The sequence below is a fragment of the Ambystoma mexicanum genome, chromosome 2p (assembly GCF_040938575.1).
Source record: "Ambystoma mexicanum isolate Mex_15411 chromosome 2p, UKY_AmexF1_1, whole genome shotgun sequence".
Lineage (NCBI taxonomy): Eukaryota > Metazoa > Chordata > Amphibia > Caudata > Ambystomatidae > Ambystoma > Ambystoma mexicanum.
The window spans coordinates 1423266646-1423291408 of NC_090923.1; the positions used below are offsets into that span (position 1 = coordinate 1423266646).

Consider the following 24763-nt stretch of genomic DNA (forward strand, 5'->3'; position numbering starts at 1 on the left):
GGCAGAATTTGCCCTGAATGAGACAAACCGAATGGAATACCTACAACAGAGACATTGGGTTATACACAAGGACATAATGGAGAGAGCCACTAGGAAATTGACCAGGCTAGAAGCATTCCTGCACAGGTTTGAGGGAACCGATGGCCTCATATCGGGTATCTATAAGATCATTGAAGAAGAGAACTGGTCAGAGTATCGAAACAACAAGGGAAATGGGAACAGGACATAGGTTGCGCCCTGACAAGGGAGCAATGGGAAGAGGTTTACCTTGAGATGCATTCAATAAAGCTTGTTATACTGTCTCAAGAGAACAGATTTAACATGCACAGAAAATATGCAGGCCCTACAGCTGTTCCACTGAAGAATGGACACCGTAGTGAGACCTTCAAATCACAAGAGTGGAAAGACTACTCTTACAAAAGGTGACGAAAGGAACATAGACATGCAGTGCAGTTCATCGGTTTAACCCGGTCAAAAGGGAGTAATTTACTGGCTTGCCTTTGGGTCATGGGGGAAAGGTATACATTGAGGAATGCGACCTTCATCTGAGTTGTTGGGATGTTGGGTGTGGACCTAAGTGTATAAGTGAACACAAAGTTGCATTATTTTGTATTTCATGGAAATAATAAAAACTTGTTATGAGGAAAAAACAGAATAGGTGACTGATGCCGGGGAAAGAAGGCTGGAAAGATCATCAGTTAAGTTAGCACATCCTTAGGGTGGCCTGTAAAAAAGTTTGGATGCAATTGTAATTGAGTCATTGTTTGACGAATCGCCAGGAGATGGATGTGATGTAGCTGTTTGCGGGGGTCGGGAATAGCGTGCCGGTCCAGTCGATCTTATGAATGGCTGCCCACCCCACTTCCAATTTTACCCATGGGGTAAATATGTTTGATACTGTTGGTGTGGGATTTGATGATGTCAAAGTTGTAGTGGTAAAAGGGTGTAAATCACATTTCAGTAATGAAAAAGGCACTGAGAACATTCGTTATTACATCAATGATTTTGGCAGCGTCACAGATGGCAGAGGAATTGCTCAAAGACTCAAGGCAAAGTTCAAGGGGTTTTGTTGATTTTCCAATGGGCCCTAGTGCCTTACCCTTGGCAGTGTGAAAAGCACCTCCTCCCATACCCACGTGTCCCTTGACCCGGTTAGTAGATAGCAATTGTTAACTGCTATTTTATAATCTCTGCCTTGTGCTCAGTGGACCTAAAGGCAAGGTGCCTTTTTTAAATAGACTCCCTCACAGACTGTCTTAGACTGCCTTTTCTGCCCAATCGTTAGTGCTGTAGAGGCATAGGTAATGTGCCTTGCCGATACCCTGGTCGATTTGCTCTCGAATCTGTCACACTCTCCTCTCCCTTGTCTTCTGTACCTCATACTACTTTCTTTTTCCAACTCCTCCCTTTACTCCGCTGCCACTTCGATGACACTCATTCTAGGCCTCACCTCCACCCTTTGACATTACTTCTCCCTCCTTCACACTGACCCGCTAGAAGTAGTAGGATGGAAAAAGTAGTCGTGTGGAGGACATTGCTACTTCCTCCACCCTACTATTCTATGCAAAAAGCCACCTTTCGCTTTGTACCATACAATTCAGTCGCTCCTTATAATATTTACTCTACCACCACTTGTCACACTAACACACTTTCTCACACTGCAGTATCACTTTCACTCCTTAGCCAATGCCTCGCCTTCTCCAGAAATCACCTCAATAACTCGCTGCTTCTTCCTCGCTCCTGCTGGTCTCTTGTTTGTCCACCTCTGACCTTACCCGACTAACACACATTCCTGCTTATATCCTCCGTAGCATGCTAGTTTTGAGTCTCTATCTCTGGCCAATCTGGCCCTATCCTCCCCACCCAGGGTGTGTTAGAACACTACTTATGACTTTTCAGAATGCTAAGTCGCGCCCACTTTCACACCCTGGTCCGCAGCGATGCAACAATGGTGGGCCCTGGTGGCAATAGTTTTGCGGGGACCGAATCCTGGGGCCCCTGAGGTGCATCAGGAAAGAACACCCCTTTGTGTCCCTGCTGGTCTAAGAATTGCCAGAGGGCTTGAGCATGCTCACCAGTATCTCGCTGGAGCACCCTGCGGTCCTACTGCTGGCAGCATTTGGATGCAGCTTCCTTCTGAGGTTCTCAGCGATGGGTTTCTTTGGGGGGTTGTTGCAGTCTTTTTTCAGGTAGAGGGAAAGGCCTGTTCTCTCGGCAGCCAGAACTCTCCCTTTGGATGGTAATAGAGGTTGCCTGGCTCCTTAAGAGGACCAAGACCCAGAAAATATCTCACAACGGGAGGAAAACCTTCTGCGTGGTAGACCAGACTCTTTGGTCAATAAGATGGTAACGAAACATCAGCCGTAGGAGCATCAACCGTAGCAACATCAAAAGGCAAGGAAAAGGAGCAGAGAAACATGGAAAAGGAACGCAGTCCCAAGAAGTTGCAAGTACAGTGAGGGAGAACATGAGAAGGTTACAAGGGGCGGAATACACATGGATCATTCGTCGGGTGCAATTAGAGTTATGATGCACAGCCTTCCCAGGGATCTATTCATTTATTGAATGCAGGCATCTTCCTCCAAAACCTCAGTCCGTCGATGAAGTCATGCCATTGGTGTCGTCCGGCGTTCATGGAAGCGTGAAAACAACTAGAACGCCATCATGTTCGACTAACAGAGAATGTGGATGGTAAGCATTGCCTGTGCTGCCACAAAGACGCACAGTGTGTGCTGTAAGAAAGGCATAGTATCAAAGTAAAACGGACACAAGTGATCACAGTTCAATAGGTTTAATTAAACTGTAAATTGGATGAGATAAACACCTAATCTAAACCTAAATCTACGATGGGAGCAAACTGCAACCATCAAATAATAATATAGTCTAGTGAAATAGAAAGTGCCTATACTAAGAAAACCTATTGGCAATCCTTACCACTATGCTACAAAATAGTGTGGGATAATGTTCACAAGAAAAGAAAGAAGTGTTCACAAAATAAGTCAGGATGTTAGGGCCGGAAGTGTTCACAAAATAAGTCAGGATGTTAGGGCCGGGGTCTCCCTTTCATACGTTTTTAGCACGGGACAAGGTGGGACTCTTGAGCACAGCACACTCCTGAGCTTATCTGGCACAAACTGACAGTTCCTTTTCTTTATATCTGGACCTTCTGTGCCCAAGTCTCTTCTCATGCAAAGCCCCTTGCTTCAGGGGGCCTGATATGCCAAACTAACAAAACAAAAGCTCCCATTGGTGACCTTTACATCAGGTGATCACCCTTCACCCATTGGATCCCCCTCAGCCGGGCTCCGATTCTTTTCTTACTCGTTAGCCTCCCTCGATCAGGCTCAGACAAACCATTCACTGTGGACATCCCTCAGTCTGGTTCATATTTGCCATCACAATGTTGTTCACTTAGTTTCTTCACAACCTTTCTCTTGACGTCCCTCATCCTGGTTTACTATCGTCTTTTCGATCACAATCTCCTTACTTGTAATATTCAAAAGTCTTAATGTCTTTTTAAACAAGCACCTTTTTGTTAGGTTCCCCTCATCCGGACTCAGACCGTCCACAGCACTTGCCAAGTTTAGACAAAGTCTTCCGAAGGGCGGTCACGTCTCGCCAGGTCACTTTGTGAGCCTATGGCAAGTGCATGTTCATGCACAAAAAACACAGTTCGCACAGAGTTCCCCATTGTCGGACACAAAAGCATGTTTGCCAATTTCGCACTTGTCAAAGTAAACCTCTGCAACGTGTCAAGGACTTTCGATTGTACAAGGGGTTTGACTGGACCATGGTGTGACCACCTTGACACCTCACGCCAGCCTTCCCTATGGCCTCTTGGTATTTGGAGTTTCAATACAGTCTTTGTTCACAAAAGCCCTTTGTATCTTAATCTTCTTACTGCTGCCACTGCAACCTTGAGTCTAACACAGTCCGGGCCACTATCTGGTTCTTCCAACTCACTGGCTGTGCTGAACTCGTTGGCTTTTCTTTTGCCGCTGAAGTCCAGGACGGTACCACAATGACAAGCACGTCTCCCCGCCCTGGCTATCAGTGCGGGAGGGTTCCCTGTACTGCTGACATCCATCACACCATTCACCAGCTGCGATTCTCGGTCTTAAGTTTCTTTTGTCGGAGGCTTCGCAGCTCTGGGTTGAAAAGGGCAAGGGCAACTCCCTCCTTGACGTCCTTTCAGGTCTTGCCGCCTTTCTTTTACGTTTGAACTGCCGTCCTGGAATAGCTGTCTCCTCATGCATTCGGCCTTGCTCAAAGAGTGCTCTTGTGCTCTGCCATTTATCCCAGTGGGGAAGGGAAAGTGTAGTCAGGTGTGTGTAGCTGTCTGCAATTGCCCGACTCTTGTGCTGGGACATGTCAGGTAAACGGCTCTGGTATTAGTCCGTTGTCACTCACTATGAGAGAAAGAGTTTGCGTTGGAAAAGGGTGGGGGGGGGGCAGAGTTTCTAAATATCCTACTGGACAGTATGCGGAAATGGTTTATAGTCATAATATCGAAAACAAAATTTCGAATTACAAAAATGTCGAATTCAAAAATGTCGAATTCAAAAATGTAGAAATCACATACATATAATAGAAAAAGTCATTAATTCGAAAATAAAATGTCGGAAAAAAATCGAAAAACCAATGCTAAAATAACTATGTAAAATGTCACAAATACTAACGTTTTTTATGGGGGGGGTCCCCCCCAACCCCCCCTCCTCCCCATCCCCCCCAACACCCCCCATGGATATACCTTTAATTTTTTTTTAAAAAAATTTAATAAAACATTAATTATTAAAACCCCTACCCCAACCCCCCCCTCCTCCCCATCCCCCCCCCACCATGGATATACCTTTCATTATTTAAAAAAATATGTTTAATAAAATATTTATTAATTAATTATTTATTTAAACATTAATTAAAAAAAAATCGAAAAAAATTTGACTTTTTTGTAATTCGACATTTTTATTTTCGAATAAATATTTTCGACATTTTGACTTTCGAAAATATTGTATTCGAAAATATGACTGGACACCGCGGAAAAGGTGTCATAAGGAAGTGGATACTGCGTCTCAACCTTCTGTGTCTCACCTCCCCTCCCTGAAGATCCCCCATCCAGGTGATCCTCCTGCACTGGTCCACCCCCAGGAACTGGATCCAATAGTGATGGCTGCGTCCTGGCCACCTGGATGACAGATCCTGGGGACTAGTAAGTGAGACACCTTCTGGTTTCTCAAAGTGCTGACAGAGGCTCTCATCTCTTTATGCTGGTGCTCACTGGCTGTACCTAGGGCTGTGCAGGTGTCTTGGCTTCACTTTTTCCCTTTGCGGGTTTCTGTGCATAAGATCTTGGTTGCGACTTTGTGCTAATCAAACTTCTGTTTTTTTCCAGAGTTGTAGGGCACTGGTTCATGAATCTGGCTTGAGGCTTCTTCATGGCAAGGACTGGTGTCTCTCAACAAGAAACAGAACAACACTGGCAAGCTTCTTGCAATGTAGACATGACTTGAGACAGAGGTGTCCTGTTAAGAAACATGGTGGCACAAGGGAGAGGGGACAGGAATTTGGGCCCTCTCAACCGCCACTGTCCATCTCAGGGGCAGAAGTGTCTCTGTATTTATAATTGATAGGTCTCCCAACCCTGTCTGAGACTGGATCCCGCCCTTTCTTGACAAGGCAAGGGTACTGACCTTGTAATTTTGTACTGGCCTTGTCACAAAGGTGTGTGTGACTGTTGAGTGGACATTAACCATCATAACAGGGCGACTTCGAATAGTTGGTACGTGTTGCAGAGGTGTACGGGATATATTTACATGGTTCGCCAGGTTAGCTGTATGGGGCAACTTTGGGCGGTTGGCTGTGCAATCCCTGAAGAGGATGGGAATGGCGTATGGTGAGACGAGACATATGGTGATGTTATGTTACTATACTCTTACCATGTCAAAGCCCGTGGGCATCCAGGCGCCGAGAGATAGATAGGTGACAGCAGAGCTGCTTATGGGTATTATACTAGTTGAAAAGATACGTTTTCAGCTGCTTCCGAAAAGCAAGATGGTTTTCTGTTTTACGCAGAAGTAGTGGTAAGGCATTCTATGCCTTGGCTCCTTGAATGTGAAAAGCCTGACCGAAGTCACAGGCTCGTTTTACCCAATGCAATACCATTAAGGAGCCTTCTGCTGATCTCAGATTTATTTTTGGCTGATAAGTATTAACTATGTCTTTCAAGTAGGCAGGTGCGTTACCAAAAATGCACTTGTGGCATATGGTTAACAATTTACACAGGATTCTAGCTCCTACTGGGAGCCAATGTAGCTTTTTCCTTGCTGCAGTAGTTGGCTCCAAGCGCTTCATCTGAAAGATGATGTGTATGGCTGCGTTCTGGATTTTCTGTAGCTGTTGGACATTGGCCTTTGTTTGCACTACCTAAAAGTGCGTTGTAATAATCCACACATGGGAGGATCACCACTCTCACGAGTTTAGTGCGATTTTTTTCAATTGAGACCAATGGTGCTACTTACCTGAGTACTTTTAGATGGTAATTGGTACTGGTGGTAATGGCTGCTACATGGGTTTCACAGACTAGGCTATTATCCATATATGTGCCTAGAGTCTTTACCTTCTGTACTACATTTATTTGGCTACCGTCTATAATAAAACCAACATACTCCTGACCCAGCTTGATTTGCACCTGCCGAGGGCCAAATAGAATAAGTTCGGTCTCAGATGCATTTAGACAGAGCCAATTAGTAGACCTCCACCATTTTATGATATGATACACCGCGTCCAGCATACGTTGGTCTTTCTCATGATCACCAGTAATATCAAGGACCAACTGGAAGTCGTCAGCATAGTTACAAAACAATATCTGTAGTAAATCTAAGTCCCTGCAGAGGGGGAAAATGTAAATATAAAACAGCAAGGGGGAAAGACACTGCCCCTGGGGCACTCCACACGTTATGGTTTGTGACTTGGAGTCACTGTCACCCTAGTGCACTTGCTACTGGCGGCCCTCCAAGAAGGAACCCAGCCAAGTGATAGCATCCATAGATAGGCCCCCAACAGTTTGCATACAATCAAGTAGTATTTTATGATCTAGCAAGTCAAAGGCTGCTGATAGATCTAACAGCATCAGGATCTCCGACTTGCTATGCTCCAGCTTAGCGAGCATGTGTGCCTGTAGGTACAGGAGGGCACTCTCCATGCCGTGATGACTTCTGAATCCTGACTGTTTAGTATGTAGGATACCAGCAGTCTGTACATGGGCCTGTCACTGAGTGGTAACTACCTTATCTATGACCTTAAGGAAAAATAAGGTGTTGGTAATGGGTCCTAGGTTAGCTGTATCGGTGGGTCCTAATCCCACTTTTCTTGGCAATGTTGTAACTGCTAAATTTTTTATTGACTGAGGAATAACACCAGTCAGAAAGTAAGAATTTGCAAATCTACAGAGGAATGGTGCAAACAGTTCCTTATGTTCCAAAATGTGTTTTGACGGGAGCAGTTCTCCCGGACAGTTGGTGGGGTGCATGGTTTTAAGTATGTTTAACATTTTGGCTGTGGTGGATTCCTTAAATCTAAAAACTGTGGACAAGTCTGATAAGGTTGCGGTTTCAGATGTTTGATTTAACAGAGGCAGAGGTTTTAGAGGTTTAACACAGGTTTCTGGGGTCTCAATCGGGGTTTGGTTAGGTGTCAGGTTAGGCGATGGGGATGCCAAGGCTTCCTTGTTAATTTTATCTTGAGCTTTCAACAATTTGTCCACGAAAGCCTTCTGCACTCGATTAGTCATCGGCTGTAGGTTTGATAGAGGGACTGGAAACAGTGGGTTTCTCCCATTATCTAAAGAGCCGAAAAAGTTCTTTTGTCTGGTCTCCGGCCAAGCTAATGTGGTCTTTGTTAAAGGTTTTCTTTGTCTCAATGATCTTAATCTTATACTGTTTCTCTTTGGATTTCCAGGCCAACATATTTGTTGTGGAGTTATCCCTGCGCAAAGTATGTTCGGCCTGTCTTTTGGTGGTTCTGAGCTCCGCCAAAGCTGGAGAAAACCATTTGTGGCGGTTAGGTAGATCTCCAACGGTTTTATCCTTCATCGGGGCATGTTTAGCAAGCATTTCTGAGATCTCCTCGTTATAACTACTTATAAGCGTCTCAGGGCCATCCGTGTCATTAGTTTTAATTATCAGCGATTCTATATACCCAGCGAAGATAGGGGCAGTGATGTCCTTAAAATTTTGAGCTTTAACTGTATATGCAGGTTCATGCACTCTTCGTGCTAAAGCTGGGAGCCTCAATATGCAAGTGACAAAGGAATGTTCAGTCCAGATACACAGTGTGGTGGTGATATTTCCAACTTGTATGTTTCCACTGCCGATCCAATCTAATATATGGTCCTTGTTGTGCGTGGAGTCAGTGTTATGGACTGTAACATGATGGGTTTTTTAGCATTTTTTCCAGTTCCAGTGCTTTTCTATCCCATTTGTCGCCTTTCCATCGGTTAACGTCACCTAGGATGACCAACCCTGCATTAGTAATCATCATGGGTGTGACAGTATTAACAATATCCTCATTAAAAGTATCAGATGATGTCTACCTTGTGTATGATGAGCAGAGAATAGGTCCTTTCCAGGCCTTAACTGGACCGAGCAGGAATTGCTCTTTTCTTCATCTGCCCTTCGCTTTGGGCGCCCGGGCGCGAGACACCCTGCAACATAATATTTAACAAAGAAAGGGCTAAGCAGGTAGTTGGTGCAGAGTTTATTTATCTAGATCCACTTGTACCACCTGACGAAAAAAGTAGAGAGGCTGGAAGGCTGCTTACAGAGGAGAAAAAGAGTGGAACAACAGGAAGGCACCAACAGATTAGCATTGATTGACAGGTGGGTGGGGCAAAGGTCACATGCCCTAGATCCACTTGCACCAGCTGACCCAAAACCAGTTCTTGGCCTGGTCTCCTCTAGCCCTAGTCCACTGTCTAATGAAGCACTGGTCTTTGTTCTACAGGTAGGAGGTTTTCGCAGTTAACAAATCTACTTTTGTAGAATTGGCAGAAAAGACCCTCTGAAGCTAGGATGTCATGGCTTTGTTAAATTTGTAGATTCTCCTCCAGTAGTCCAAGACCGAGGTAGATTGTTTCCCACATAGGTCTGTTCTCCCAGAGTTTTAGAGATGCCTTTATCAACAGAACACCTCCCTGTTCCATGGTACTGGTCCCCGGTATACGCCCCTCCTTGCTATCCCTGACATAACCTTTCTGCCCCTCAGTGAACTTACTCCTTTTTGTTCCTCCTCCTGTCTACCCAGTCTACCATGAACTGACCTGCTCCTCAGGAACCTGTTCATAATGGCTATGATATGTTATTTATAACGCGCTTAATACCCAGAGGTTTCTAAGCGCAGACCCGGGGATCAAACCTGTGTTGCTCTGTGTCGTCTTGCTTTCAAGGCGAGCACGTTGCAACTGAGCTATCCTCCTCGGGACACCTGTCTGCCTCCCACCTCCTTAAGCTTTGAAAATATATCTTCCCCTCTAGCCAGTTAGTAGGGACAACTCCCGCTCTCTCGGCCATCCTTTGTAGTCCACTCCAAATGACAGCCCACCTCCTCAAAAAAATACTCTTTCCAAGTGACGATTCACCTACTCCAATACAGGTCTTTCGTAATGTTAACCCTCTCCCTCCAATGCAACTCTCTCTAGATGATACTCCTCTTGTACAGTTATCTTCCTCCTCCAACGTAACTCTTCAGATGACCACCCTCCAAAATAACACACTTCAGATAACTGCCCTTCTCCTCCACTATAACTTCCACCTGATGATAGACCTCTCGCTTGCCAATTTTCTGCTAGGCTGCCCTGTGATTGGGCCATGTGCTTGTGGCCATGTGAGATAAGTGGTTTGGCCAGTGTTTATAGAAAGGCCTGCTGCCATCTTGGATTTTAAAATGTCTGTGGACTTGTGGGTGATCTCCTTCCCTCCCCTATGGAGCCTTGCTGACTTGGCCCACTTTGAATGTTGTCCCTCTTTGGCTGCCTACATTTGAAGTCCGGGGAAGGAGAGAGAGGGCTTTGGTAAGCAATGGAAACTTAATAGAAGGCTGTCATCCTGGGGAATGGCAACCTTGTTATCCCTGCGATGCTAGCGGGAGAACAATGTATATTTGTTTTTGTCCCTCACATGATTAATTAATGCATGCAAGTTTCATTTCAATCAGTTTGTCAAACATGACTTTGTATCAGCAGAATTCCTGCACTCTGTGGTGGCCTCACTCATTTGTTTGAATGATTCCTTCCACAGTTCTGCTGGCAAAAGACATGTATTCACTTGTTAATGAATTCAGAATGCTGCAACTCTTTTCCCTTAAAGGTTACTCTATTCCTGTGCTGAATGTTTGGGCCCAGCTAGTGCTTTGGAATAGCTCTCTCGAAGTACCAGTGCTATAGGTAGGCTGTCCACACCTTATCACAGGTGCCATTGGGATTTGTGGATGTAGGTACTCCTATTGCTGCACCCTACCTTAATGTGGGGTCTCAGTGAGGGTGCTTTGGGGGATCCACCACATACCTCTTCTGGCTAAAGGTTCCAATAGGTCAGGGCGGTGCCCGGCCCCTTCGACAAGGCCACTGTTTGTCCCCATGGTTAGGCAATGCACCTTGTCACACCGTTTATACACTATATAGGTGCGACGCCCATCAAAGGGGGACAAAATGATGAATGCACCCTACTTTGAACACTGTATTTTCCAATGTAGGATATTGTTTGCTTTGGTGTTTTCTGGCACAGTCATGCTCCTTTCTATTTGCTTCCGATCACTTTGAGATACCACAGCATGGTTCAATGACAGGAAAAGGTAGGGTTCAGATCAGGGGTGTTGCTAGGTCTGGAAAAGACCCGGGGCTATGCTGATGTTGGAACTGTTGGGACTGGGGTCTAGCTAGTCTTTTGGCTGTAGCTCCTGAGATTCTATCCGGGGCTACAACCAAAAGACCAGGGGCTATAGCCCCCTTAGCCCCACCCAGCAACGCCTCTGGTTCAGATACCAACAGTAAGCAGACCTATGCCATATAGACTGTGCTAGAGGGACCCTGCAAAGTCCTGATAACCCTGCAAACCATGTTCTTTGAGTGAGATAACTGGATGCCTTGATAACACTGAAGTGAAGGTGGGCTTCACTTTGTAAGTTCACAACTAAATCTTCTGTCTGTTTCTGCTCTACTGGCAGTCCTCCTTACCCTGCCTATTTCCTTATGGGGTTTCAGTTGTGTTGTAAATACAGGGCCCCTCTTAATTCATCGATGGGCTCTTGTATGAATCATCAATATATAACTCTTTAACAAACTCCCCCCTTGTGCTTCAGTTCCCTTCTATCTTTTAAAGGCCCTAAACTATGGAACAACCTACCAGTCTATATGAGAAAGGACGAAGATCCCCTTAAATTCAGAAAAGTTCTCAAATCAAACCTTATGGATTGGGCCCTCAGCTAAAGAGCCAGATCAGGTGGTCGGAGCTTAAACCACAGATTCATTCCCTAGGGACTGTGCCCATTGGATGTACTCCTATTAACTGAATCTGACTCATTGCTGTCATTCCCCCTTGCCTCCCCTCACTTTTGTGCTCTGTGCACTGAAGCAATTTGCTCCATGAGGTATGGTAAATAGATAAGGTGGCAGCAGGATGATCTATCAATGTCTGCCCAAGGGTCTCATTGGGTGTTGTCGGGTGCCTTGCTCTATAATAAAAATAAAAGTGAAACTAGGTTGAGGAGATTTCATGTTTGCTGAGGAAAGCTACTGGGCTGGGGGGAGGGAGCAAGGGTGCCATGTTTGGTCAACATTTGCAAGTGTATCTTTGGGCATTAAGGCCCTTTTGATGACTGGAGTGCAATTCAATGTAGTTATTTAGGTGTTTTGTAGAGTTCTTCAGGTCCCCTCGCAGCGTCTTGAAAAAGAGCACCCACCTCTGTTGCAATCAAAGGGGGTCTGATCATTCCATGGTTATTATTATTGGGGGCGCTGAAGGCTATGCGACCTTCATACTGTTCTCCGTTTAGGGTGTCCTGGTCCCTCAGTTGAGGGTGGTCTTGGAAAGGAATAACAGTTGGGTCCTTTTCTTCTTTTCTCTGGGGCAAAAGCTCTGCATAGTGTTTACCCATTCTGTAAACACTAGTAGTGCAACATGCTATAACAACATAGCATAATATAAATTAACTCCTTTGCATAACATAGCAAATCATAACAGGCATAGCATAGAATATCAAAGCAGGTTATCATAGTGTAGCGCAACATTACAAAACAGAAAACAAGGCATAATAGAGTATCATTTAATATATCCTAACCACATAGTGGTGCAGAACATGATACCATCAAATAACCCAACCTAAAATTATTGAGGTGGCATGGCCTATTTAAGATATTAAATTGGGTGCTGGCTGGTGGGCACCAGGAAGAAGCACACCACAACATTACTCTATGAATACTGAACAATGGTTTGTTGATAAATGTTTCAAGGTCACTATTATGTGTCATATTTACTAAAGTCCATTACAAGTAGCCTCACAATATGCACTCGCAACTAGCCATGGGTTAGTGGAAATAGACTCTGATATCGGAGTTCGGCGTAATCCCACCAATATGGAAAAGAAATGAATAGTCTGCTGATAATAGCATGCATGTAACATAATCTTGTGTTGCTTGCTTTTCACCTTTGCTGCTTGTTTTGTTATTGTGTAAGGAGAACTTCAATATTGATGTGGGTGTGTTCAGAATTGTAAACATACGCTATTTTGTCTTTGCAGGAAAAGAAGATGATTAATCAGCACACACAAACACATTATCATCCAAGAACTAGGAATAAGGGAACAAACACGGACTACAGCTGGGCTGTTCTCATTGCTCAATTTCGACTGTCTGAGAGAGAGCTGGCTCAGAAAGAAACATTTGTGAAAAGGGTGGTTTTGAAACACCAGGGTGCTCAGTGGTCTGAAGTTGAGTTGGACTTCATTGGAGACTCTTGCAAGGTATTCAGGGACCATACCTATTCACTATGTACGGAACAAGGTGCGGACGTTATGGAAATAGGAGAAGTTATGCAATCTTCACCAGCCACATCTTTAGGTGAACTTTCCCCTGAACCTTCAGAAGCTAATGAATTATCAGATGGTGAAGATTCTTTCGAACCTCCAGATAATCTTCTTGAAGACCCTGATTATGATCCATCCACGGACGAAGAATACTCGAATGACGAAGACACTACGACTGAAGATTGTTCAACTTCATTTGATGTCCAACGGGACTCCACAGCTAATGAAAACATGGTATTTAAAAGAAATATTATTTTTTGATGTATTATTCAACAATTTTGTTTGCCTAGCGGTTTTTGACCGCAATAGTGAATAACCATGTTGCTGGAAAAAGAGGTTTTGTATGTCAATGTAAAAGTGACTGTTATGAAGAAGATCATGCACGTCTTTTCACAACAGCTTGTGACTGAGCTCATTAATGAAATAATAAGCACTTTTAGTCTGCAAGAGCTTTCTTGTAATGCATGTAATACTAATGGTGAACGCAATAACATTCAAAAGGCAATCTTAAAATAACAAGTTAAGTTAAAGCTATGTCAGTGTGAAAAAACAGTGTAGCGATACACTGCATGTTAGGGAAAAGCAATGCAGAAATCACAGGCACCTGAAAGTGTGGGGCATCAAAGGTTATTACACAGAGTGTAGGATTGTTTGGGGTGGTAGGCAGAAATGGAATATTTCAAAAGGAAACCTCGGGAAAGAATGAGAAAATCTTCCTTCGTAGGGACTTGATATTTGAAGAACATGCAATTCTGGACTTGAATGGGCACAACCTTCAATCTTGCGCCATTCATATAGTTGAAATACTCTGCCTGCCATTTGGATATTCTGTAATTGGTCAAAAAGGAGGCATAGCACTTTCTGCCCTTGGTTCACGTTTGTCCTAACTGCACCCAAAACTCTGAGGCTTTTTTAATTTCCTTTTCGGTACTTGTCCTTGATGTTCAATACTGTCAGTATCTGCTAGAATCCATCTGTGGACCAGGAAGGTAGAGTCATTGTAGGATGAAAAGGGCTGGCCAATCCAGAGGATTTTCTGGAAAACCCTAGAACAGGGTGAGCTCAACAGAGGATTTTTCCCAGTCTTTCTGGCTCACATAGAGGTGTTGTGGTCTGGATGAAACAGAAATAGTCTCAGTAGTCTGATGGGGAGATGGGGTACAAGACAAAAGCTGGAGAAAAGGGAAAAACACAAGGAGGTTAGCTCACCCACGGGTAGGGATCCATTCAGACTGGAATATCACAAGGGGGAAATCTTGGTTCCAAGAAACCTTACCTTTTATAAGCCATACTGGGGAAATTAGTGTGGGAAGGAAGGATCCCGCGCCCTTCCCTCTTGACTCTGGTTGTTGGCGTTGGAATACCTAACTTTGAAGATTATACAATCTTCCTAAATGTCCCTGAAACTGTAGAAATGACTTTTACATATAGAGCCTAGGTTTAGTTGCCCCAACAATAATCCTTGAATCCCATCAAGCCTAGGACCTTCCCAGGATTCCGTTAGTAAATACAACGGTAAGCCAAGGACCCCCGGGCTTCTTCCCCAACAGCCTTCCTACACTCCCCCCACAACCACCCGACATACCGAGCCATAAGACCACCCGACGCTAAATCATTATGCCTATAATCGCAAACGTAAGGAAGCCAAGAACAGTCACAATCCAACCAGTAAAGCGTTGCATGTGGGCTACAGCCCCAGCATCCTAAAAAAGAAAGCTAAACACAAACTTACAAACCAACGAAACCCAAAAGATCACAACACTGACAACCCAAAGGCAAAGAAACGCCTAAAACAACCTGGCACGAAAACGAACAGGACCACATGAAAGACAACCAGGAGTAGGAATGAACCAAATGGAACTGCACTACTTAATCACAACCGCGGAACACACATCCACAAACATGGTCGACAACAGAACAAACGCCAAAAGAAGAGAAAAATCTCTATACCTAACACCATAAATCGCGACCAACAACTCACTACAGCAAGGCAATTCGACCAACATTGCGAGACGGACCAACACTAAAACGGAGCCGCACAGAAAAAAAAGAAGAAATGTAAACAAAATCGACGCCCTCACCCCATTTCTCACAAAAACACAAGGACACCTCCTTCATCTACAACAAAATATAGAAGAGAACCCTGAATAAAACATGATTCCAATACTTAACCTAGAAGACCTACTCAACGACACAGACGCGATTGAACCACCATCACACCCTGAGAGCACCATGGAAGCAAACCAATGCAACAACCACAAGACAAAACCGACATTAAAAAACAAGCAAAAGCAAGCAAAAAAATCCCCTGCAACCTAATCATCGTAAAGTCAATGTCAAAACACGCCACATACTGGCCACCAGGGGGCGCACGGATGAGCAACACCTCTGTGTGAGCTCTGAGCCCCACTGTCCAAAAAGTGGTTTGAGCCCCCACTATTTGCCCCCCCCCCCCCCTGTTGGAGAGTAACACGAGTTTGAGATGAATATACCCACCTGGATCTGAGCCAAAAAACAGAGGAAATCAGTGCTGGAGTCCCTGTGAAACGGAACGCTCTGCATTTACGTACTGAGCCTGCGGCCTGATCCGACCCGAGCCGCCTAAAGTGAAAGTACAACAGCGCAGAGTGCGCAGCTGGAAATCCCGACGTGAGCCCAGCAGTGGAACACCATCAAAGAAGCGGAGCAGAGGTATCCTGTCTTCCGGAGGTGTCCCATCTCAGGCCCGTGACACAAACGCCCCCCCCCCCCAGTGACATACGGGAGATGGAGACACGGCTGCAGGCATAGTTACGGAGCAGCACTCTGCGTCGCACCTGGAGGTGAGCCAGCCGGGACTTGGCTCCCCTCCGATCCCTTATTGCGGCCTGCCCCCCCACCCCCCCTCCTGATACACTACTTGCTCGTACTGAACCCAGCATTCACAGCTGAGGGGAAAATAAACTGGCAGAAAACATAATCCATTCTCATTGCATCCGGACCCGGAGAGCGGCCGCCCCTGTAATACGAGGCCCAGCTGAGGGTTTCCTAAAGCCCTCCCTATGACGAGTATAGTGAATTACCAACGGCCTCCTTACTGGGGTGCGAACCGCAGATACCTGTCACCGTATTTAAAGTTGCTCTGTGAAACCTAGGCCTTTTTCTCCCTCTTTAGGATTCTCAAATTTAGGTTTGTCCTCTTTCCTGTTTTAGAATGTCCTGTGCCTTTCTTGCGCTCGCCTCCTAAGTGGCGTCGTCCTGTGCCACTCTCCTGCGCACTTGCCTCTCGCTGTCTTGTCTGTCTACCCCTTGCACCCCCTCCTCTCCCACCTACTCTATGGTGCTCTCTGTCGCCCCTATCTTTTCAAACTGTTTCACTATAGACTATCCTGCTCTCCTCACTAAGTCCGGTAGGAAACAGTTTAAAAAGGACATCCTGGTCTCCAACCCAGGCCTCCCTATCGCGGACACCTACATCAGTGCCTCCTCCAAGGAAACTCTCACCGACATCCTCTTTGTCGTTCCTTCTCCAGATCTATGGACCCCGCATATGGTCTCTCTTCTCTCTCCTTTCTCCTCTTCTCCCATTAATGGTGGTACCCGTTGGGATGCCCTCCTGACCTCCTTGCCACCCTCTAAGGTCATCATTTATGTCTACTCTTATGGGACCATCTTGGTCAAAGGCCCTCAGGCCAACCTTCATATCTTTGATAGACGCTTTCCGCGCCTCATCAACTTCCTTTCTTCTCCTGCTGTCCCTTCCCCCCTTTCCTTGACTACCTTGCCTTCCCCCTCCCTCTCTGCCCCCTCTCGGCGCTTTCTACACTTCCGCAGGGCATACCTCTGACCTGTACCCCTCCCCGGAAGTCCTTCAAGGAGGGCAACCTTCTCCACATTGCCACTCTTAACTCCCGCTCCGCTGTCAAATACTCCTCTGATATCTGCCGCCTTCTTGAAGAACTTGACCTCGATGTCCTCGGTCTCACTAAGACATGGTTTACGGCCAGCTCTGTCACCAGCTTTGACACGCTCCTACCTGATTGCTACAAGATCCTCTCCGCGCCCAGGCCCAGCCGATCTGGTGGGGGCGTAGCCCTTATCTTCCCTGAGTGGATTCCTGCCTCTGTCATTCCTACGCAGGCCTACTCCTCTTTCGAATGCCTCATCTGCAGGCTCTCTCTCTCGCCTAGCCATTCCCTTACTGTGGCTACTATCTATCGGCCACCTGGTCAGGTTTCTTCCTTCCTCTCTGAGTGGGCGGACCTCTCCTCCTCACTCCTGCCCTCAACCACTCAACTCCTCCTTCTTGGAGACTTCAACATCCACCTGGATGCCTCCTGTCCCCCCTCTGAACTCTTTCGCTACCTCTGCGACTCTCTCTCACTCAACATTCTCCCCTCTGGCCCGACTCACTCTGCAGGGCACACTCCCGATGTTCTGATCTCTTCAGACCTTCCCCTCTCTGTCCTTCTCTCCACTCCTCTCTCCTGGAGTGACCACTTTCTCCTATTCTTCCACCTCACCCTCCCTACCCCGCAGGCCAAGCCACCTCCGTCACTGCCACCCACCTTCTCGGTTACCCGACCAATGAAGCACGTGTCAGTTGAGGCTTTGGCCGCCACCTTCTCACCTCCTCCTCCCCCCTGGCTGACTCCCACCCTGACACAGCCCTCTCCATGCTCCACTCTGCTATATCTGATACTCTTGATATCCTTGCCCCTGTCATGAGAATCCGCCTGAAGCCCAAAGCCAAGTGCAACTCCTGGTATGACTCAGACCTCGTCACCCTAAAACGCAAGTTTAGGGTTGCCGAGAGGAAATGGCGTGCTTCAAGTTCATCCTCTGACAAACTGGCCTGCCGCCTGCTGCAAAGGCAGTACCGGCTCTCCGTCCTCACCAAGAAGAGAGCTCATATCCAAGCCCGCGCCTCTGCGGCATCTAACAACTCGGCTGAACTCTTTAAAATCTGCAAGGAACTGGCCAATCCTGCTGCAGTCTCTACCTCCCCTGTCCCTTCCCAGGCCCTCTGCACGGCACTGGCTTCTCACTTCATTTCTAAAACTCAGGACATCCTGTCCTCACTCTCCTCCTCTCATCCCCCTCCCGCTATTCCCTGTTCTTCCTCTGGCCCTTCTGCAGCCACCCCTCCTCCTTCCTTTTCTACCTTTCCTCTTCTCTCCAGACGAGGTTTCTAGACAAGTCCGATCTATGAAAGTCTTGTTGAAACAGGTTGACCCCTGTTCCTCTAAAACTATCAAGGATCACATCGACTCCCTGGCTCCTGCCCTGGCGGATTTCTGCAATCACTCCTTCGCCACTGGAGTCTTCCCTTCCCCCCTGAAGCACTCCCTTGTGCACTCTCTTCTTAAGAAACCCTCTGCCGACCCCTCCTGCCCGGCTAACTATCGCCCAATCTCCATAACGCCCTTCCTGGGCAAGCTCCTGGAGAAACTGGCCATCTCCCAGCTCAATATCCACACTGAATCTGTTGGTTGTCTTCATGACCATCAGTCTGGCTTCAGAGCTGCCAGAAGCATGGAAACTGCTCTCCTGAACATCCGTGAAGACCTGCTCTCCATCCTGGACTCTAACACCCCTTGTGTTCTTATCCTGCTTGATCCTTCCTCTCCGACATCTTTTTCTCTACCTGTGGTGTCCCCCCAGGGATCTAACCTCTCTCCCTGGCTGTTCAACCAATACCTGGCACTCCTTGCCCACCGCATCGCCGCTCTCTGCCCCAACTTTCAGTGCTATGCGGATGATACCCAGCTCATTTTCAGGCTACCCTCGGCCTCTTCCTCCTCCTCCTCTCCTTCCCTCATCTCTGACTGTCTGTCTGCCATCCAGGAATGGTGTGCCGCCAACGACCTCTGCCTTAATGCCAGTAAGACTGAGATTCTACTCATCTGCATACCCACTCCCTCCTTCCCTGCAGCTCTCTGGCCGGCCTCTCTTGGCCCTCCTCCCACTCCCACCTGCAAGGCTAAAAACCTCGGGGTCATCTTCGACTCTGCAGTCTCCTTCTCCCCTCACATCTCTGACGTCCCTAAGAAGTCACACTACCAGCTGCACCTCCTTAGAGGTATTCTTCCTTTCCTCTCCTTCCCCCAGAAACTCACTGTCTCCAGAGTCCTGGTCCTCTCCAAGCTGGACTACTTTAACAGCCTCTATCTAAATCTTCCTGCCTCCACTCTCCGCCCTCTGCAACTTATCCAGAACAGGACTGCGAGACTTGTCCTTGGCCTCAAGCCCAGGGATCGTATCTCTCCAGAACTGAAATCTCTGCACTGGCTCACAGTGGCTGCGAGGATTAAATTCAAAACCCTCTGCATTGTACACAAGGCCTTCTGGGGCCTGGGGCCGCAATACCTTCAACTCTCTCTTCCTAAATATCTTCCTTCTCGAGCTCTTCGCTCATCTGCCTCCAACTCCCTCAGGGTCAGTCGCTTCTCCAAGCAACGAGTTGGTGGCAGATCACTCTCTTCGGCAGGGCCTCTCTCAACAGCCTTCCTGCCTCCCTGAAACTCGAGGAGAACCATCTCCGGTTCCGGAAACACCTCAAAACCTTCCTCTTGGCTTCTGCTTTCTCTCCTCCCCTCCCTTGCTGAATTCCTGACTGAAATTGCACTGGTTACCTGGCCACCCTTTTCTGATCTCTGGCCCAGGCCCCGTCAACTGCCCACCTGCACTGCCTCCCTGGCAACCCCTGCTCTTGGGGACCGTTTTTTTTCTGTATCCCTTCAGTCCCCCTTCCAGCACTTATGTCTGCACTTCCTTGCACTTGCCACCAGCTGGCTATTTTATGTGTTTTATATATCTTATTTATTACACTTCCCATGTACTGCACTTTCCCCTCTCCCTTCCACTCGCGCACCCTTCCTTTCCCCCCTTCCCATGCACTTGCGCGATCTGAATGACACCTGGCCTAGTAGGATCGTTGTCTGTCCTCCCTTTGTCCCCCCCCTTGCCTTGTCGCGCCTTGAAACACTTGTGTATAGGCGCGTTATAAATGCCATATCATATCATACCTCGCAACGGAAGCAGCGCCTGGTGCCCTGAAACTTATGGTGCCAGGCCAACGTAGCCTCAATCTAGGAAAGGGAACCTAGAGGATTCCATGAGTACACCTCATTACTAGTGCTGACACATGGGTGTCAAGAAGTGACCGCTTTGCCTCAGCAGACGTACTTGTGTGGGGATCTCCACTGGCACACGCACCCTGCCAACCCCACTCCTACCAGTGGACCCCAGACACGACTAAGAACACTGGAGACCAGGAAAGCGTATACGTTCCTTCACAGGGCCTGACGCTTTGGGACACGCATACTGAAGGTAAACAGTGGCCAATCCACGACGTTGAAAACGGAACATAATTAAGGCCAGCAGGAGGTAACCAGACACCTGTAGAGCGGCCCCCAGTACATGAGGGCATTCTGAACTGGGTCACAATCCTAGACTCAACCTGAAGTACATGGGGTTTGAGGTCCTGCCACTGTGTTACCTGTGAATATCATTAAATCACACCTGGCAGTCTGTTAGCGGACCTGAAGACCTGAATATGGAATCTGGGCACGCAGTTGCTAAGCACATGTAAGCACGCGCTCCTTGAATCATTCTGCAGCCATCTGACTCCCGAATTTCGTCGCATTGAACATCACATTTTAGCAGACACCGTGGAGTGACTCTCACATCAGGAAGGGGTCTGCGCGATGGTGACTCTCCCGTAGTGAGTTGAAGTACAGGGGGAGACCAGCCCCTTACTCGGAAGGATAACGTTAAAACAAGACCCCACGTAGGCACAAAATTCATGCAGGTTGCAGGACCTGGACCACGGGGTGACACGTCCACAATGACCACCCTGCAGGGAGACTAGATTCCATGTCCATTAAGTGAAAAAGCCCTGCCCCACTTTTGAGAGCAGACGAGGACCCTCCCCCCGCCAACTCAACTGTCCTATAAACCTGCTCTGTACCTACGAAACGTGCTCGGTAGCACTTAAGAAACTGAACAGCCTCACAGCCTCCTATAGCAAAGGGAAAGGCCCAAACGACTTGAAGTCGTAGTGAAGTCTCCCATACCCTCATGGACCATCTTGACCACGTCTGGGGATCGATGCCTGGCCTACAATCCTACAATCACTCCGAACACATATGATCTTGCAGTGACACGTGACAGACGCAATAAAGCAGCCTTGGAGCACCTCCGTAGTGGTATCCTAAGGTAGGATAAACAATGGACATCAAATAACGGCCAACACCTGTATACACTTAATATCAGCAAGAGAGACCTCTTTGGACAACCCTTCAGCCCCTTCAAACTTGTCTCATACTCTCCCACAGCAGAGTACCCTAAGTGGAAGTCTGACAACCGGAATACCCTTCCCTGGGAAGTGCGAGCAGACCCTTACTGCGGCAAGAGACCGCCTAGAGAGGTGTCGCTATCAAATAACAGTGCATCTTGTGAAAGCTATAACCAACCCAATATACAGGTCAACTTTAACCGGTCCCTCTCTGGACCGCTAAATAGAGGGTTGGGCCACTATCGTACAGGGCATGTGCCCTCCTCAACATCGGCGCAGAGCATTGATCACACCTTGCTCCTGCCGCAGGACCCTCTGCAAGCCGTTGGACCCCACAGCCCCACCACAACAGATAGACAATCACTCCGGGAGGCGCCTGGTACTATAGATGGTTCCCTTATTCTGCGTGGAATAAAGACAGAGATCAATTCATCTCACCAGCTGTGAACTCCACCCCCAACGAAGAAGGTTGGGCCCCCATCTCGTTCTTGGGGCGTGTGCCCTCCTCTCCCTGCACAGAGACTCCCGAGGTCGACTTCGTCGCTCATCACCAAAACACAGCTCAGCAAAATACATCTTTACCAGCGTTCTGAACACTGGGCACTTGGACATTAGGGAGAAACTAGCATCCTACAAGTTCTCCCCCCAGCGCACCCGTAATAGTCCACCTGTCTCCACTACAATGGCATCCCCGGGACCCGAGGCAGCCGTGACTAAGGCAGATGTAGCTGATCTGCTGACAGAAATGAGAAACATGAGAGCCGACATAGGATGGAAAATAAACAAAATTACTCACAGAATCGATAAAATGGAAGAGAGGCTAGAGTAAGTCAAGCACAATCAGACCTCCTTGACCACATTGGAAGCCCAAATGAACACAAGGATCGCTGAAATCAAAGCAAGGGAGGAGGGCTTTCGCCTTAAAGTCGATGATTTGGAGAACTAGGAGCAAGAAGGGGGAAACTGAGCTTGACCTAAAAATAACTATGCATACGCTAATGAAACTGCTGTTCGAAGACGTTTCGGTAGATGAACCGAAAATAGACCGCATTCACAGAGCCGGAGGTAGGCCGGGCGGCCCAAGATCAGTACTTGCTTGATTCCATAACTATGCAGACAAAGCTCGGGTCCTTGAGAAGGCCAGACGCAGCCCATAGATTTCACTGGACACAGCGACTGTTTCAATTTATCAAGACCTATCATCCCTTATACTCGCATTGAGGAGGAAATGTCTACCGCTCACTACATTTTTGAAGGAAAAGGATGTCCGATACAGTTGGGGATACCCCTTCTCCCTCTCATTTGAGTGGGACGGAAACACGTAAGGTTGACGTCTGAGAAAGACCTCTTCAGTTGCACGGTGGACCTACTTGGGGATCAGGACGCGGGAGTAGACTCTAACGGAAGAAGAGACAAGGACAGAGAGTGGCGGATCAAGGGACCGAGACGCAAGAAGATACCAGGTTCTAGAAAGTTTCAGAGAATGAATGCATCCCCGGACATGTAACACTGAACGCCCACTTACACAGTGCAGTCATGATTAAGGTGCGGGCCCGACCAAAGGCTTACACAACAGAACTGCAAGGGACTAAGGAATGTGGGAGCGTGATTGAGTCATCAATGACTATGGATAGGATCCATACACTCGCGGTACGGGGCAAGGGGCGCTGCAGGGGGCTCACTGTTACTTAAGTTGTTATGTTTTAGGACCGCGAATTGCATGGTTCTCACTGGTGGTCCGAAGCTGCCTGGGTGAAGATAATCCTGCTAGATCGGACGCCGCAAGGGAAAGGGGGGATGGAGCGGGAAGAGGGACAGGGAGAACAAGACAGACACTCAAAAAGCAACATGCAGATTTGTAAGGTGTAAGCTGAATACTGCGATGGTGAGATCCCCAGAGGTAAGCCCAGAAAATAAACATGGCAACGACAATAGACAACCAAACACGTAAATCTGGGTTCCTTCAGGCTGGCACTCTCAGCGTAAAGGGTCTTAATTCAGAAGGGCCAACTTAGATGTACTTTTCCTCCAATAAACTCGATACACAAGAGGGGAGGAACGTAAGGTCCTGTATTCCAGGGCAGGACTTGAATATTGGGGTTCGGGCCCCTAGCGAAAAGCAGGAGTTGGTATCCTGGCGCAGAAGGGACTCCATTTTGAGGCTTTAAAGATCTGGTCGGACGTTGAGGGTAGGGCCATTATACTGGTGGGTAAGATACATAACACCACTCTCAACGTGGCTTCACTATACGTCCCCAGCTCTTGACAATCCCGCTTCCTCCAACGCATGGTACCAAAGAATATGCTGGAGGCTGCCGGACCGGTCATCCTGGGCGGCGATTTCAATATGTGGGCTGACCCTATATTAGATAGACGGGCCGGCAACCCAGAGGCGAATGAGCCAGCTGATGGCGGCAGGACGGAGGTGGCCAACATGATGGACCTATACGGACTAAGAGACACATGGCAGTATTTCCACCCCAACCGCACGGGATACACCTTCTACTCCGCCCCACATTCACAAGAATAGATTATATATACCTTACCACTGGGTTATGCAATGCTGCGGCCGCCTCAGAACCCAGATCTCCTGGTCAGATCATGATATGGTCACTACTAATCTCATGGCACTTCCACAAACAAATTCAAAATGGCACTGTAATGAGTCGCTGCGGAAGGACCCCGTCTTTCGTGAGCAATTGGAGAATGAGATCACACAATACTTCATAACGAATGACACAGGCAAACTGCCAAAAAATGTGGCGTGGGAGGCAGGGAAGGAAACATGGAGGGGCCTCTTGATTAGGGAGGGGGCCGACAAGAAAAGAGAGAGAACCCTGATAGAAAATAGGCTTCAAGGGGAAATTGCACAGCTAGATGCTATTGTGCAGACTGGTAAAGAGGGGAGAATGGAGAAAATAGCTGAAGCAGTTCAAAAGAGAGAGAAACTCCGGCGGCTTGAAGAAGGACTTGTTATACGTAAGCTCCAATTTCGTAAACAAAAACACTATGAGAAAGGTGACAAGGCCGATGCACTTCAGGCCGCCCGGCTGCGAGGACAGCGGGCAGAACGATGGGTTACGGCTATTGAAGGAGTTAGCGGTCTCCAACCAGGAAACTCTGAGAGCATCCCCGAAGCCTTTGCCGATTTTTATGAGTAGCTCTATAGATCTGAATCCACGCAGAGCAAGGCAGATATAGACTGTTACATGAACGGTATAAATATGCCCGAACTCCCTTGTGACAAAATAGTCGTTCGAGTCCCCCATAACTTCTGACAAGTTAGAGAGAGCGGTTAAGAGATTGCCAATGGGGAAAGCACCTGGGAACTATGAGTACACCACCGGGTTTTGTAAGACCTTCCTTGCACCCCTCCTCCCCTTCATGGTTGACCTGTTCAACGAAATTCTTCAA

At 47.4% G+C, this 24763-nt stretch overlaps 1 protein-coding gene across 5 annotated transcripts in view; it reads left to right on the top strand.

Annotated features, from left to right (window-relative positions):
- LOC138567577 (uncharacterized) overlaps positions 1-24763 on the top strand; it is a 464209-nt gene that overhangs the window by 37271 nt on the left and 402175 nt on the right. For all 5 annotated transcript variants that reach the window (XM_069645944.1, XM_069645947.1, XM_069645946.1 and 2 more), the window contains exon 2: positions 12787-13305. In XM_069645944.1, the coding sequence (XP_069502045.1) occupies positions 12796-13305 (510 nt within the window). In that variant the 5' untranslated portion in view covers positions 12787-12795. The remainder of the gene's footprint in view (positions 1-12786; positions 13306-24763) is intronic.